Source organism: Rhinolophus sinicus, chromosome 8 (genome assembly GCF_057876585.1).
Source record: "Rhinolophus sinicus isolate RSI-liver-muscle chromosome 8, RSI-T2T, whole genome shotgun sequence".
Lineage (NCBI taxonomy): Eukaryota > Metazoa > Chordata > Mammalia > Chiroptera > Rhinolophidae > Rhinolophus > Rhinolophus sinicus.
The window spans coordinates 80,492,079-80,507,421 of NC_142508.1; the positions used below are offsets into that span (position 1 = coordinate 80,492,079).

Consider the following 15,343-nt stretch of genomic DNA (forward strand, 5'->3'; position numbering starts at 1 on the left):
TACGCCTTCCCTGACCAACCCTCTCCAGCAGCAGCGCTCCTTACCTTTCTGTCAGGTGTGTTTAAGGAGCTGGTAAAAGTTATGCATCAGCTGCCCAGGAAAGGGCACACAATGGGCTGGCACTGTCTGCAGGCAGTTTCCTGGGCCCCTGAAAACTGTCTGGGGGCCCCAGGTTAAGGGATCCGATCTGGGAAGGACTTCCCACTGGCAACCCCCATGTGCTCACTTCTCCTTAACCCTGGTATCCTGGCTCCTGTCCTAACCCTCCCACCATCATTGGTGCTAAACCTAAATGTCTTTATGCATAATCATGGTTAATCCTAGTGAGCACGAACTACTGGCTAGATACTGTTGCAAATGCATTATGGGCATTAATACAGGAACCCTAGAGGTTGGGATAATTTGAATCACCCCACTTTACAGATGAGGAAATTGAGGCACCAAGAAGCTGTTAAGGCTCTTTCCCAAAGCTGCTGCCTTCCCCCCTCAGCAGCTGGTTTACCACCTCTAGTCCCATCCACAGTCTCCCTCAAGGCTGAGCCCATGCATGGACACTCTGAACCTGTTGCAGGTGCATCATGAAATGAACCCAAACAGCCAAAGGTGAGCTGCCCCAGACGAGTGGCCATCCATAACTTCAAAAGTCTCCAAGCCTTTGTGCAGGATGTTTCCGCTGCCTCAGACATTTCTTTTCTATTGCCTCTGCCAAACTCGTTCATCCTTCCCGCTTACATGCTGCTTCCTCCATGCAGCCTTCTTGGCAACCAAAAGGAGGTTGGATGCTCCCAACCCCCTACTCCACGTGAAGTTTTATCCCCCAGGATTTTCGTTATCAGTCTGTACTGCCGCTGACTTCCTTCCTTCCTTCCAGACTGTAAGCTCCCAAGTAAGCAGGGATTATTAAAGTCTTGCTTTACTTTGTTTTAATTCTTTTTTGAAAAAAATTTAAATTGTTTCTTAAAGTATAACAGTAAAGTACACAGATTGTAAGCGTATAGCTCCAGCCTACCTAAGCCAACTTGAGCAAGTCACCTCAGCAGCCTTGACCTCAGAGCCCCTGAAAGGTCAACAATCTGCTAGCAGAGTCTTTGTGGAGGTGACACAACTTAGCCTCTTCAATAAGACCCAGGCTCTAACATCAAGAAGACAATCATGAGGGAGTGGGGGTCAGAGAGCAAAACTGAGACTGTACAGCAGGAAAGACCTGGGAGTGCTTTGAGCCCTCTGCTACAGGCTTCTAGAAATTGAGAACAGAAGGTACTTTCAAGTTACATTATTCTATATCTGCCTCTCTCACGAGCCAGCAAGCTCTACAAGTTTTGGTCCATGTATGGTTTTCAGTCATTCATTCACAAATAGGATTGAAGTGTCTCCTTTCCTCCAGCCACTATGCCGATACCTGGGGCATATAACCGGGAATGAGACAGACAAGGTAGGGAGAGGGACACCGAACGAGGCAAAAACCAAGGAGCAAGAGACACGTGGTGGCAAGTGCTGGGAAGGACCTGCAGCAGGGCGATAGGGTGGAGAGAAGCTCCTGGGGAGAGCCGGGCGCTAGGTTAAAGGGTCACTGCAGACCTTGAAGTCCTCAGGAAGGAGGAGCAGCCCAAGGGGGCCAGAGCAGGTGACAACAGGCTCCAAGTCCCTGAGGTGAGAAAGGACAGCGGGTGGCCTGAGCTGTGAGGGGAGGGGTTAAAGGGGAGGTGTGCGGGGCTGAGGGCCAGTTCAGGTAGTGCCCTGGAGGTCAAGGCAGGGGCTGTGGATTTGATCCTCAGGCTGATGGCGAACACTCAAAAGGCTTTAAGCTCGAGAGGGCCCCGTGGAGTCCCAGAGTCCCAGAGGTCGCCTGATGCTCACATAGGTTTGCGGGGCAGGGGCACGCATGGAAGGGACTTGACTATTAGTCGAATGAAGGAATGATGAATGCATGCGCGCAGCCATACACGCACGGAAAGATGGAGGGACGTGCGCCCAAGAATAACAGCTGTTCCACAGGGGACCCAGACCCAGCGACCCGCTGGAGGCCCTGGTTCTAGGCCCAGCGACCTGGCGCTGTGACCTTGGGCACATCCTGGCCCCGACTCAGGGCCCAGAGCCCTGCGTCTCAGGGCGGAGAGGACATGGAAGGAGGCACAGTGCGCGCGCACGGCAGGAGGACGAACGGTGGGACCGCGGCCCCAACCCTGGTCCGACTAGGCCGGACCGCGGCCGGGCCCGAACTCGCGCCGCCAGCCGTGTTTACATCCGCCCCGCGCCCGCCACGCGGCTTTTTGCCGCTCCAGCGCGGCCGGGCCCCGCCCCCGGCCCACCCTCCGCCCCGCTCGCGCCAGACCTCCACCGCGTCCGCCCGGCGCGGCCCCGCCCCCCGCCGCGCGCGTCGGCCGGCCTCCCGCGTCCCGCCCCGCGCAGGCCCTGTCACTGGGCCCCGCCCCGCCCGGCCCCGCCCCGCCCCGGCCCCGCCCCGCCCCAGCGGCCCGGCGCCTCCGCGGGCCTGCGCTGCGGCGGGCGGTGCTGAGGGCGGCGGCGGGGCGGGCCCGGGGCCGGCGGGGCGGGGCGGAGGGTGGCGGGAGGGCGCGAGGGCGGGCCGGGGGCCGGTTCCGCGCGCAGAGATTTTTAAATGTCCCGCTCTTCGCCGGGCGCAGGAGCAGCCGGCTCGACCGCCAGCGCTGTGTAGGGGGCAGGCGCGGATCCCGCCACCGCCGCGCGCTCGCCCGCCGCCGCCTCCCGCCTCCCGGCTTCCCGCTCGCCTCTGCCGCCTGCCTGCCCCCGGCCTCGGCGCGTGCCGCTTGCCTGTCGCGGACACGGCTTCGGGTAAGGGCCCGCCACGGGCTGCGGACGGCGCGGCGGGCGAGGACTCCCGGAGCGCCCGGGCCGGGCCGGGGTGGGGGTGGGGGTGGGGCGAGGCAGGGTCGCCGGGTGCCCGGAGGCGTCAGCGCGGGGTGCCTGGGCAGGGTGGCTCAGAGACGGGCTAGAGGGAGTGTGGAGGGGAGACCGAGGCAGCGCGGGTGCCGAGGGAGGCGATGGGCCGGCAAGCGTTTCCGGGGCGTCCGAGCCCCCCCACCCCGGGTTCGGGCCCGGTATCGCGGGCTGCTGGCGGCGCCGCGGGTGACAAGCCACCCCGGGCCCATCGGCCATTTTCCCGACCCGCCCAGGAGGCTCCCGCCGCCGCCCGCGCGGGAGGGGGAGGGGTGTCCGGGGCGGGCCGGCGGGCTCTGGTCCCCTCCGCCGGTCGTCCTCACCCCAATGCCTGCTTCGTGCCCCCCAGGCCTGAGGTGTGATCCCGCGCCCTGCGCCATGCCGAGGGAGCGGAGGGAGAGGTGAGTGGCCCTGCCACTGCCGGGAAGGGAAGGGTGTGCGGCGGTGGGGGAAGGGTGGGCCCTTCTCTGGGGACAACTCACCCTTAACCTCTGTGCCACCCCGGCTTTGCAGGGATGCCAAGGAGCCGGGTACCATGAAAGAGGAAAGCTGCACCGATGTCTCTGTTCGCTCCAGGAAGAGGAAGGCAAATGTGGCCGTTGTGAGTACAAAGGAGACAGGTGGGGGTGGATAGCCCCCTCATCTTACCTAGGTGCCAGGCTGGGCTCTGCCCACATTTACTGATGGAGGGATACGTTGAGGGGTGGCCCGGTTTGCAGAAATAGCCCTAGCCTAACCAATTTGCCCATTTCCTAACCAACTTTCTTTTTCTCCTCTCTTTTGTGTTTTTGTCTTTGGATTGTTTGGTGTGTTTCCTTGGGGATGGTTTTATGTTAGTTTTTGCAAGATCCTGATGAAGAAATTGCCAAAATTGACAGGACTGTGAGAAGCCAGTGTGGCACTCAGGTAGGTTCGCTTGCTGACGGGCTCAGTAGAGCGCCTCCTGCTTCTCCTGGGAGAGTTGGGTCTCATATAGCCTTGCCTCTTGGGGAAGGGTTTTTCCCCATGGTTGAGCACCATGCCTGTCAGTGGGCACTGACCTCTGCCAGTCTTGGGATTCCAGGAAGGTCCTGTGTTCCAAATATGTGCTGATGTCTGGAGGAACCAGAATGGACATCAAATAACTCAGTTCTCCCCTTTCGCCCTTGAGGAAGCTGAGACTCAGGAAGAAGTTAACCCAGAGCCCTGTGCAAAGCAGGCGTGCAGTCTATCCTACAGCCTTGTCTCTATTCTGGCAAAGGGGGGGATGGGATGGGGGAGGGCCCCTGACACAGCTCTGTGGGTAACTGTGATAATGGGGGTTTGTGTGTGTTCATAAGAACGGCTTCTCCCCAACCCACACTTGCGTTTTTTCCTCCTGGTGCTCAAGGACCTCCCTGACCCCTCCTACTGCCTTTAGGTCAGGTTTAAACCCGCCCAGCCCCCCCCCCCCCCCGGAAGTTTTTCCAGCCCCTCCAGCAATTACCTACAGTGTGGTCACTGCTGTCTGGGGCTCGACCTGGCCTCTGTCAGAGTATTAGTGGAACATTCTGTGTAATGATATGTGTGTTTCAACACTTTTTTGTTGACTATCTCATGTCTCCTGCCCCTCCTTCACGGACTTCCCGCCAAATTTCCTGCATGCTCATGATATCATTATAATATCAGAAGTTCCTGGCAGAAAAAGCTTGTGTTATCTGTCTACCTCCAGAAATGGCTGGAGACTGTAGTTACGGCTCCAGCAGGGAAGGCAGCCTCTCTCCAAACCGGCCGAGTAGGCCTTCTGACCCGAGCACAGATGAAAGCTGAGTAGCTAGAGCCTGGGCTGAACGCAGTGTCCTGACCATGTGGGCAGTGGGTGTGCATCAGCCATGGCAGCTGAGCGTGGGAGAGGGAAGGGCTTCGAACTGCTGGGCCACACGGTGTGCAGTAAGTGCCACTGCATGGAAGACCCTAGTGATTAGCATTTGTGGGGCGGTTCCATTGCATAATAGGGGCTGATGATTTCCTTCTCTCTTAGAAGAAAAAATACATCACTTTAGGAAAGGAAATAAGATAGTGCATCCCAAGTTCCTTCTTTTTCTCATTTTCAAACCAAGCAAGTTGATTTTTGTGGTATGATAAAATGGACCTCCACTTTGTGAAATGCAAGATTGGTTATTTGCCCAGCTGTGCTTTGAATTGAAATTTCCAACTGAGGTGAAGCAAAGCTGTCCATATTGAGTTCTTGGCGCTTTAGGTAGTTTCTGTTCTGACATCTCCCGAGTGGCACCTGGGCTGCTAAGACGGAGCTGTGGCCCTGTCCCTGGCCTGTGGAAAGGTGACAGTTGTGATATGTGAATAGCCAGGTTATTTCCCACTGGAAGGTGTCTTCATGGTTGTCCAGAGATTAATGACAACAGGTTTCTGCATGTTTTGTAGAGTAGATAGCTTAAAAATTATCCACCCATTTATGGAGCAGTTGTCTTGATGCTGACTCATGAAGCCAGAAGTTTGGGGTAACAGAGCCTTTCTGCCTGTTAACTCCACAGAATGGCACCATTACCATAGTTCAGCGCAGTACAGCAGCCTTCAGTGGCTTGTAACCGTCATGCCAAGCTCCATGTAACGGCTTCATCAAGACCACAGGGAACCTTTGAGTCTTACCCTGGACCTGACTTAATGAATGAAAAGAATACCCTTTTGTCTAAAGTCCACTTCATATATCCATTTTTTGCATGAGATGCAACTTTTTGTATTCAAGTGGAATCCTGAACTTTCTGTTACTTCTCAGAACGTAATTTTGCATAAGGTAGTTGTATTAATTAAAAGTGGCATCAGGAGTCGGGGCAGTTAGGAATCGTCGTGATTGGTCTCTTGCTATTATCTCACTCCTCCCTAAAGTCTGATCTGCTTCCTTTGAAACATGTACACACTCCAAGTTACAGGACCCAGACTTATACACTGGCTCCTGAAAAGGCCAACTTTGGGAACCATGTGTCTGCTTGTGGGTCCCTCAGTTTGTGAGCTGCAGGCTGGAAACTGCTACCAGTTCGTCTCCAAAGGCCTGCTCTCAGCTATCCAGCCGTCCAGCTGTAGAGGGTGGCACCCAGCTTCTGCCTTCAGAGCTAGAATTCATTCTTGAATGAAGAGCAACTAAAGCAGTTGTAACGTGACCCTTTTTGAGTCGAGGAAATGCTCCCAGCGCACTGTGCTGGGACTGGAAGAGGAGGGTGCCCCCCAGCAGCTGTTGGCAAGAGCTGTCGTGGCTGATTTGCATGCCCAGTTCTGTGCAGGACACTGGAGAAGGGCTCGGGCCTGCTTTCCTCTTCTCAGGACCCTGAAAGTGCTGTGGCTTCCTCTGAAAGGGGCCCGTGTGCTGTGACAGCCATCCTGTACCATGGTTTTCAGATCGATTTAGAGCCAAGTTTCCATGATCATTTATAGTCATCTCTGTTGTCTCTTCTCTAGTGAACATTAATGATTTCTCTGCTTTCAGGAAAAAAAAAAATGCCACAAGTGTCAGACTTTCAAAGTGCTTCCACGCTGGCAGGATTGTTGTCTGCCATATCTTCAACAAAATCACTATTTTATAATTTAAAAAATCGATCATATACAGACAACAGAGAAGTGGTTACCAGGGGGGTGAGGGGAATGAAGGTAAAGGGGGTCAGATCCATGGAGATGTAAGGAGACTGGACTTTGGGTGGGGAGCACATAATGGCGTATTCAGATGTATTATAAAACTGTACACCTGAAATTTATATAAAGTTATTAACCAATGTTACCCCGATACATTTAATAAAAATACATCAATCGTAGGCTTCTTTTTACACTAGGACAATAAACAGAGTAGCTTTAAAATGAAAATTTCCTAAATGGCAAAATGACCTTGGTATTTTCCACATACTGAAAGTTGAATAAAAGTAAGTATCTGGAATTTTTAAAAGAAAAGCCTTTTGGTTTATAAAGATGGTTTATTCACTTAATGTTGAGTCTTACTTGGGTGTAGGGCTTCAGGGCGGGATTCAGAGGTCTTCAGGGGTATCTAAGCTCTGTCTCCAAAGTCGTCTTAGTATTAGGTTGGTGCAAAAGTAATTGCGGTTTTTGCAATTTTTTTTTTTAAAACCTTTTAAAACGCAGTTGCTTTTGTACCAACCTGACAGAACCTGTGACCATTACTTGATTTGGTTTTAACGGGGCAGGTGTTCTTTTTGTCTTCTTCCGAGTTATGAAAACAAAAAGTCCCAATTATGTAATGTATTTGGCTAGTCCTACAACCAAAGGAAGATGTCACATTTGATGTGACATTTTGTTTTAAAATGGGGAGACTTTAATTGTAGGTGGCAATTTATATTTTTGATCTTTTATACTTATGAATGTGGAGTGCTTATGTAAATACTCCTTTTGGAAATTCTACTCACTTTCAAAAAATTTTTATTTGTATTTGATAAAAAACAAATCTTTGAGTTGTGACTACGTAATTGCACAATACACTTCAGTAGTCATTCCCGTGTCTTACTGAGCTGCAAGTGTATCTGTGTGTATACGTATTTTTTGGTAACGTAAGAGCTGTTTGCATTTCATCTTACCCCTCCTGCACCCGCTGTGCTGCTCACGCACCACATATGAGAATGCTGTGTGAACGACAAAATGCTCCTGACTTTGTAGTTTTCTTAGCTCTTTCCTCCATGGGCTCCTAAGCTGTGACAGAAGTGAGTGAAAGCTTGGGGCCATTACTGTGGCTCTTACTCATCCACGCCATCACCATCTTAATTTAGGCCAGAATATCTATTCAGGCCTGGGACTTGCTCTCCAGTGTGAAGACATGTTTTGAATTACTGGCTGCTCTACAAATCAATGAATGTAGAAAGAGCTGCTTTGCATCAAACGTGTTTCTCCTTTCCAGCCTTGGGACAGTGATCCAGTGTGTGAAAGCCCCTGCTCCCTGATTCCCACACCTGACAAAGAAGAGGATGAGCTGATGGACCCGAGCTCCACGCGCCAGCCTCACAGCGGCAGGCCTGCCCGAGCCTCTCCCCTGCCCGTGCTGAAGTACGCTGCTGCCCAGTGCGCCCATGCCCCCGCGGCCGCCGCTGTGTGTGGCTGCACCTGACCCCTCTTTTGTTCTTGTAGCTGGGCAAATCGAGAGGAGGTCTGGAAAATCATGGTAAACAAGGAAAGGACATACTTAAGGGACAAGCACTTTTTACAGCGGCACCCTCTCCTGCAGCCGAAAATGCGGGCCATTCTTCTGGACTGGCTGATGGAGGTGAGCCACTCTCCCTGTTAGTGGGAAACGCTGACCCTTTCCGGAATCTTTTGTGCCATCACGACCTCCTCGTGGGTTTCATCCCACTGGCACATTCTGAGTCTCTGAAGCTGTGGTACATATACTAGCATGATTGAACATGGCTTGCATTTGTCCTTCAAAGAATTTCTGGAGTTTCTTTGACCCTTAGATATTTTTAAATTGGCATCTAATGTTTTTCATCAGAATTTCACCAGTTGCAAAGGTCTTTTCCAATTAACTGTAAAAATTGATATTTGATCTTTGTTGATTAAATTGCTTTTAGACATACTCAGCGGAATGCAGGTAACAGCTTTTCAGTAGCCAATATTGTAAGTTTTAAAAGTATATGAACAACAAATAGAAGAAAACAAAAAAAATGAACAAGCTTACCTTTAACAGAACTTGTACATTGTTCCTTTTTAACTAACAAAATGTATCAGTCAAATCTTTTATTGACCACCTTCACACTTTTCTGAAATAATTGGTCAAAAGAACAAGTATTACAAATTGTGATCGATACTCGTTAATCATAGAAAAGTACTGTTTTATGGGTCGTGCACCTCTTTCAGGGGGGACTGGGGGGGCACGCAGCAGTGCCTTGCTTAGGGACACTTCCCAGACACCTGTAAGCCATGGGTGAGTGAGAAAGGGGCTTTCTTTTGTGACGTGGAAGGTCATCTCACCAGATGGGTCTCACGAAGGTTCCACGTGGAAGATGAATCTGCACACCCGTGTTAAGCCTGTTGTGTTGTGCTCATGCTAGAATCAGGTCCCCTCTGCCACTTGCCATCTGTGTGCCTTAGACCAGTCACTCAGCTGTGAGCCTTGGTTTTCTCATCTGTACCGTTTTCTAGTGGTATTTTCCATGCAGAGTTTGTGTGGATTACAAATAGTGTATATGAAATGCCGCTTCCATAGTAGGCACGAAAAGGTAGCTGTTTTTATCAGTCTTACTTTGCTTTTCTTCACTGATCCCTGGAAATGTCAGTGTCAGCGTTTTCTGTGCTGGAATCTTTGGCAGGCCCATGTAGGGCGGCAGCCCTTGTGGTCACCCAGCACAGGCCCGGTGGCACGTGGCCCTTCTGCACCCTTTGGGACATTGAGTCCTTGCAGCACCAGAAGTAGTACGATTCAGTCTCAAGCTCCAGCCCGCAAGGCCCTGGGACCGAGAGGTTCTATTTTACATAATGCAGAGGGTACCGTCGACTTTGGACAAATGCGTTTCTCTGCAAGTCGATCAAAACTGTCAGTAACAGCACTGAAAGGCTAGGAAAGAAGGGTGACCTTTATGTCGGCGAGGGGCTGACTGGAGTCCACAGCTCGCAGGCAGGCTTGTATGCAGCAATGTTAAGACGTAAGTTCCTTGGCCCCCAGCCCACCAGGACGTCCACACGGAAACAGTGACACCCTGGCTATGCACCTGCTGTGAGCTGGGGAGCGGGGCTGAGTTTGTTCCTCAGAACAGGTCTAGTTTCATGACTAATCGGACTATCGTCGTGTTACTTTGTAAACATGACTCTAAATATGGCTCCACCTGGACTTTACAATCGGTTGACCCTTGGACAATGCGGGTGTTGGGGCGCCCCCACCCCACACAGTCGAAATTCCATGTATAACTTCTGACTCCCCCAAAAACTTAACTAATAGCCCACTGCGGACCGGGACCCTTACTGCGAAGAGTTGCTTAACACGTTTAGTATATTATATCTGTTATATACTATGTATACAGTAAAGTACACTGAGAAAAGAAAGTGTTACTAAGACATTCATAAGGAAGAGAAAACATGCTTACAGTACTGTACGTATTTATTGGGAAATAATCTGTATAAGTGGACCCGTGCAGTTCAAATCCATGTTGTCAAGAGTCCACTGTACTCTTCGGCGACTGATGGAATTTTCTAGTAATGTCCCATTTGTCCTGGGTGCCTTCTCTACTTGTTAGCCCGTGAATGCGCTTCTCTGGGATGTCCTGTTTAGGAATGGCAGGTTTATATGTGCAGTGTGCTGATGAGTTGAGGTCTGATATTTCCTTGGTCTTTCCCAACTCCATCATGTACACTGTTTCGCCTTTCCTCCAATGATCCTGTGAGGTGGGCAAGGCAGGTGTTGTCCTAATTTTGACATTGAGGTAATCTGAGATAAACGGGTGTGTCCAAGCGAGAGCCTAAACTAGGACCTGGGTCGCTGAGGTTTTTGTTTAATGCCTCCTAAAAAAGCTTTCACCTCTTGTGATTAAGAGTGTTTGTGATAGGTTAATCTTTAAATAAATGTGTATTCCAGCTTTTAAACTTTTACTGATATTGCCTAGTTGTGAAGAAATATGTTAGTTCATTCCTCAAGTCGTAATGAAACTTATAACGGGGGCACCACTCTTTGAGAAAATTCCTAGTTTTTCGGTGACAATGCTGCTTTCCCCAGCTGTCAACATTTGCTCTTAAGCAGTCCTTACGTCCGAGTCCCTGTTTGTCACTGCATGTGCCTAGGGCCAAGCAAGGTCACCATCCTTTCAGGAGAACAAGTTCTCTCGGTTCGTTAATACCGTCTAGAACCAAAACTCAGGGTTTTTGTCTTTCCGTTTTTCTCAAGTAACTGTTCTAAACTTACTAAATATTGTTTCAGGTGTGTGAAGTCTACAAACTTCACAGAGAGACATTTTACTTGGCACAGGATTTCTTTGATCGATACATGGCCACACAACAAGACGTTGTAAAAACACTTTTACAGCTTATTGGGATTTCGTCTTTATTTATTGCTGCCAAACTTGAGGTAAATGATTGTCAAATATCCATTATGTAGCACGTGCTGTTTCTTGAGCTCCACTGAGAGTACGGGATGAGGTCAATTATTTGTCTATGATAATACATATCCTAAATTGCATGTTTCCCCGAAAATAAGACCTAGCCGGACAATCAGCTCTAATGCGCATTTTTGAGCAAAAATTAATATAAGACCCAGTCTTATATTATATTATATAAGACCCGGTAATATATTATATTATATTATATTATATTATATTATATTATATTATATTATATTAATATTATATTATATTATATTATATTATATTATATTATATTATACTATATTATATTATATAACATAAGACCTGGTCTTATGTTATAGTAAAATAAGACCAGGTCTTATATTAATTTTTGCTCCAAAAGACGCATTAGAGCTGATGGTCCAGCTAGGTCTTATTTTCGGGGAAACATGCTTGTTCTCATTTGACGCCTTCTAAAGTTCAGACGCATGCAAAAAATGCTAGAAATCAACCAAGGAGAGAGAGAAGCAGTGAATGTATAAAATGCTTAGGTTGATGTTACTTTCAGTAAAAAAATTAAACTCTGACCTAAGAGGGTTAAAATTTTGATGTGATTGGAAAAGTGGATGGGCCCAACTTTCAAACATGTTGCCAAGGTATTGAAAAGGTGAAAATTTCAATATTCTCAAAGAGTGAAAGTTTGACTCATTGATCGATCGAGCGATGGGTGAGGGTGGGTGTGACACTTTTTTCACAGCCAATGCAGTTTGGAGCACAGGGTGGCCCTGCATTTGTCCCATCGACGCGCCCTCTCCCTTCCCTTCCCTTCCCTTCCGTGCCCGCATACTAAGAGGAACAGTTTGGATGTTCGTTACAAGTGCAGACTGAGAGCTTGGCTTGTTGCTAGCAGTGTCTTCCTTCTGTCTCCTGTAGGAAATCTACCCTCCCAAGCTGCACCAGTTTGCATACGTTACAGACGGGGCTTGTTCAGGAGATGACATTCTTACCATGGAATTAATCATCATGAAGGTAGGTTGCAAGTTAGTTTGCCGGTCCTTTTTGAAATGCATACGTCACGTCTCCATGTTCAGTGTGCGAGTGTGGCTGGGTGTCTTCCAGCTGGACACTGTGGCGTGGCTCACGGCTGCCCTTGGAGCCCCTTTAGAGGACAGAGGGGAGCAGAATGTCGTCTCCTTTTCTGAACCACTGGTCTCTGTTCTCTCTGTTCTCCCTCAGGCTCTGAAGTGGCATTTAAGTCCCCTGACCATTGTGTCCTGGCTGAATGTCTACTTGCAGGTCGCCTACCTAAATGACATATATGAAGTCCTCCTCCCGCAATACCCGCAGCAGATCTTCGTCCAGATCGCAGAGGCAAGTGGCCCCCGCCCGCTGGGGCGCCTGCTCTGCCCGTGGGCCCAGCGTCTCCAGAAGGGCTGTGTATTGCTGCCGGTTTCAGTGTTCTTTTCTTCTCCGTAGCTTTTAGATCTCTGTGTCCTGGATGTCGGCTGCCTAGAATTCTCCTATGGCGTACTTGCTGCTTCCGCCTTGTATCATTTCTCTTCATCTGAACTGATGCAGAAGGTTTCAGGTACGTTTGCCGTGTGGTCCATTCACAGGTGTGTGTTTACCTTACAAGCCACTTGTTGGCCTCAGGTTGAGCCTAAGGTTTGTTTTCATTGCAGGGTACCAGTGGTGTGATATAGAGAAGTGTGTCAAGTGGATGGTTCCGTTTGCCATGGTTATAAGGGAGACAGGAAGTTCAAAACTGAAGCAGTTCAGGGGAGTCCCGGCAGAAGACGCCCACAACATCCAGACCCACCTGAACAGCCTGGACCTGCTGGTCAGTACTCGTCCTGTGCCCCCACAGATTCTAAAAGCTGCCTGAATTCCTCTGCACTTTCCTTCAGGCAGGCTTCTGGTAGCCGAGAAAGACATTCTTTTAATTCCTTGAAAAAGAAAAGTGGTGGTCAATAGATGCTACGTTCAAGCATTGTGTAGAGCAGAGATTTCTAAATTGTTCTTTGGTGTTTTTCACCTCACTCACCTTCATAGAAAAAAAGCACTCAGTACGTTAAGCCAAAAGCACACGTTGTTCCCTTTTAACGCTCCTCACTTTCAATCTTATCAACAGGACAAAGCCCAAGCAAAGAAAGCCATCTTGTCTGAACAGAACAGGGTATCTCCTGTGCCCACTGGGGTCCTCACCCCGCCACCCAGCGGTAAGAAGCAGAGTGGTGGGCAGGGAACAGCGTGACACCGGCCTTCTCTAGAGACAGTCGTGTGAAGTGCCTGCTCCAGGTCTCGTCCGTCAGTCCATCTGCTGCGGCGGAGGCCGCGGTAGCTTTCATAGACATTTCACGGAGGTGTGTTTTTGTGGATGACATTGGACAGGGAGGAGTGTTCCGTCAAGTGCTCAGAGGTTCTCTCAGTGGGTCAAGTGCACCAGCCACCTCCAGAACACCGACGAGTGCTCCAAATGCTGCTAAGGTCGGTGCCACTTGACTCGACTGACTTCACACCAGTGACAAGGCTGGATGCCACAGCGCGCACGTCAGGGGGCCTCCCTGCCGTTCCGGGCTGGTTGTGTTCCTACACGTGTATGGGAGGGTCTCTTGGGAGGGTCTGGTGTGGCACCTGGAACCAGCTGTGCTGGGGCTGCCCTTCCACGTTCACAGATGACAATGTACAACTCCTTTTATGAACTGTTCTTTTGTAAGTGCTGCTATGCCTATCCATTTTTTAATAAAGTTAACACTGTCTGAGACAGCTGGTTTTGTGAGCTATGCCTGGTCATTTAAGATAGAAGTCAACCTAGAGAGTAGCTATGTCGGGTTCCTGTTTTGAACTTCATGCTTCCTGAAGCTCAAGCCTTTCAGTAAATATATTTAAAAGAAAACTGGAAATGAGCTTCAGGGTCAGCCTGAGCTGGGACTGAGGCTTCGAGTGGGCATTTCTCCCCCAGGGTCCTGCACGGTGCCTTACACAATTCAACCTAAAGATTCTTCTTTGGGCCGGCCCGGTGGCTCAGGTGGTTGAGCGCTGTGCCCCTAACACCGGGGTCACCGGTTCGATTCCCACATGGGCCAGTGAGCTACACCCTCTACAGCTAAGATTATGAACAACAGCTCTCCGTGGAGTTGGGCTGGCCTGAGCTGCTGCGGGCTGCTGTGTGTGGCCGTGGGCTACTGTGAGTGGCCGGCAGCCTGCGTAAGCGGCCAGCAGCTAACGAGAGTTGCTGTGAGCTGCTGGGAACCGCCGACCGATGACCGGCAACCAACTGCCTCAGCTGGGGGGAGCGCAAGGCTCATGATACCAGCATGGGCCAGGGAGCTGTGTCCTACACAACTAGACTGAAACAACGGCTTGAACTGGAGTGGGGTGGGGGGTGACAGAAGAAAGGGGAAAAAAAGAAGATTCTTGTTTGGAGGACTCGTTGACATAGAAGTACTTTGAAGAAGGCAATGCAAAGCCAGTTAGATGCAGCCACGGCCATGCTGTTGACGTGTGGTATGTGCCCTGACCGTGGATGGTGTCACTAAGTGTCCTGCTGATGGAGGCGGTCACTGCCCACGTCAGGCCTTGTGTGCAGTTCCCGTGGCATTCTGTTGAACATTCTCAAAGTGGTGGCCTTGTCAGGTCCTGTGTTTCACTTTGTCACGATGCTTTGGTGGGTGTCTGGGTTCATAAAAGGGAAGGTGAACGAGCAAATATCACTTATTTTTAACTGGGTATTTTATCTCATTTTGTAAAAAATCTGTTGGAAATAGAAAGAAAACAGCCAATTTAAATCTCATATTTACATGAGGTTGGAGAGCGACCATACCTTTTCACGTTGTGATGTAGTTCTGACAAGTTTTAATCCAGTTTCCTAAGAAATGCATTGTAAATCCACATGTGATGGTATTTAGTCAAATGATACTCTTAGCTAATTATGTCCTTCTCAGGCAGTGATGCTCTTCCTTAAAAAGTGAATTTTTAATGGCGATCATTTGCAAGTGATTTGCAAAAATCCTAAAAGTTTATTTACGTTTGGCATTTTCTAAATAGGGCACTAAAAACGTTTATCTTCAGAGTTTTATAAGTTGGAGAGCTTAACAAATGTGAAGTAACACTGAGAAGCATGTTTGAGGTAAATATTAATTTATAGATCATTTGGCCAGCCATCATGCTGCAGTGTCACTGGCCATGGGGAAAGGCGACTGCCTTACATTTACAGTTGTTGGAATGCTGCATTTCTGGAAGTTGGTGTGTTTTCAAATGGCAGTGTTACCACAGGCAGCTTAAACATCTGTGCTAATAGAGAATGAATCCCGAAGGGTAAGTGACATTTATAGCAATCAATATTTTCTGTGCCTCTAACAGGAACCGAAGAACCACTGGTAAGTAAAATCAAGTCTTCCCCGCTAAGGAACTTC

The 15,343-nt window shown here is 49.5% G+C and overlaps 1 protein-coding gene across 7 annotated transcripts in view; it reads left to right on the top strand.

Moving 5' to 3' along the window:
• The window catches only part of CCNE1 (cyclin E1), a 73,634-nt gene extending 59,940 nt beyond the window's left edge, over nt 1-13,694 (top strand). For 4 of the 7 annotated variants that reach the window (XM_074314972.2, XM_074314971.2, XM_088800384.1 and 1 more), the window contains 12 exons: nt 2,643-2,811; nt 3,266-3,317; nt 3,430-3,517; nt 3,754-3,822; nt 7,784-7,929; nt 8,011-8,146; nt 10,787-10,933; nt 11,862-11,957; nt 12,165-12,299; nt 12,405-12,516; nt 12,611-12,768; nt 13,060-13,694. In XM_074314972.2, the coding sequence (XP_074171073.1) occupies nt 3,295-3,317; nt 3,430-3,517; nt 3,754-3,822; nt 7,784-7,929; nt 8,011-8,146; nt 10,787-10,933; nt 11,862-11,957; nt 12,165-12,299; nt 12,405-12,516; nt 12,611-12,768; nt 13,060-13,182 (1,233 nt within the window). In that variant the 5' untranslated portion in view covers nt 2,643-2,811; nt 3,266-3,294 and the 3' untranslated portion in view covers nt 13,183-13,694. Of the gene's footprint in view, nt 1-2,509; nt 2,812-3,265; nt 3,318-3,429; nt 3,518-3,753; nt 3,823-7,783; nt 7,930-8,010; nt 8,147-10,786; nt 10,934-11,861; nt 11,958-12,164; nt 12,300-12,404; nt 12,517-12,610; nt 12,769-13,059 lie in introns of those variants that run through there. The other 3 variants (XM_088800383.1, XM_088800382.1, XM_074314974.2) reach the window with 3 other exon arrangements.
• Nucleotides 13,695-15,343: the final 1,649 nt, after the last annotated feature.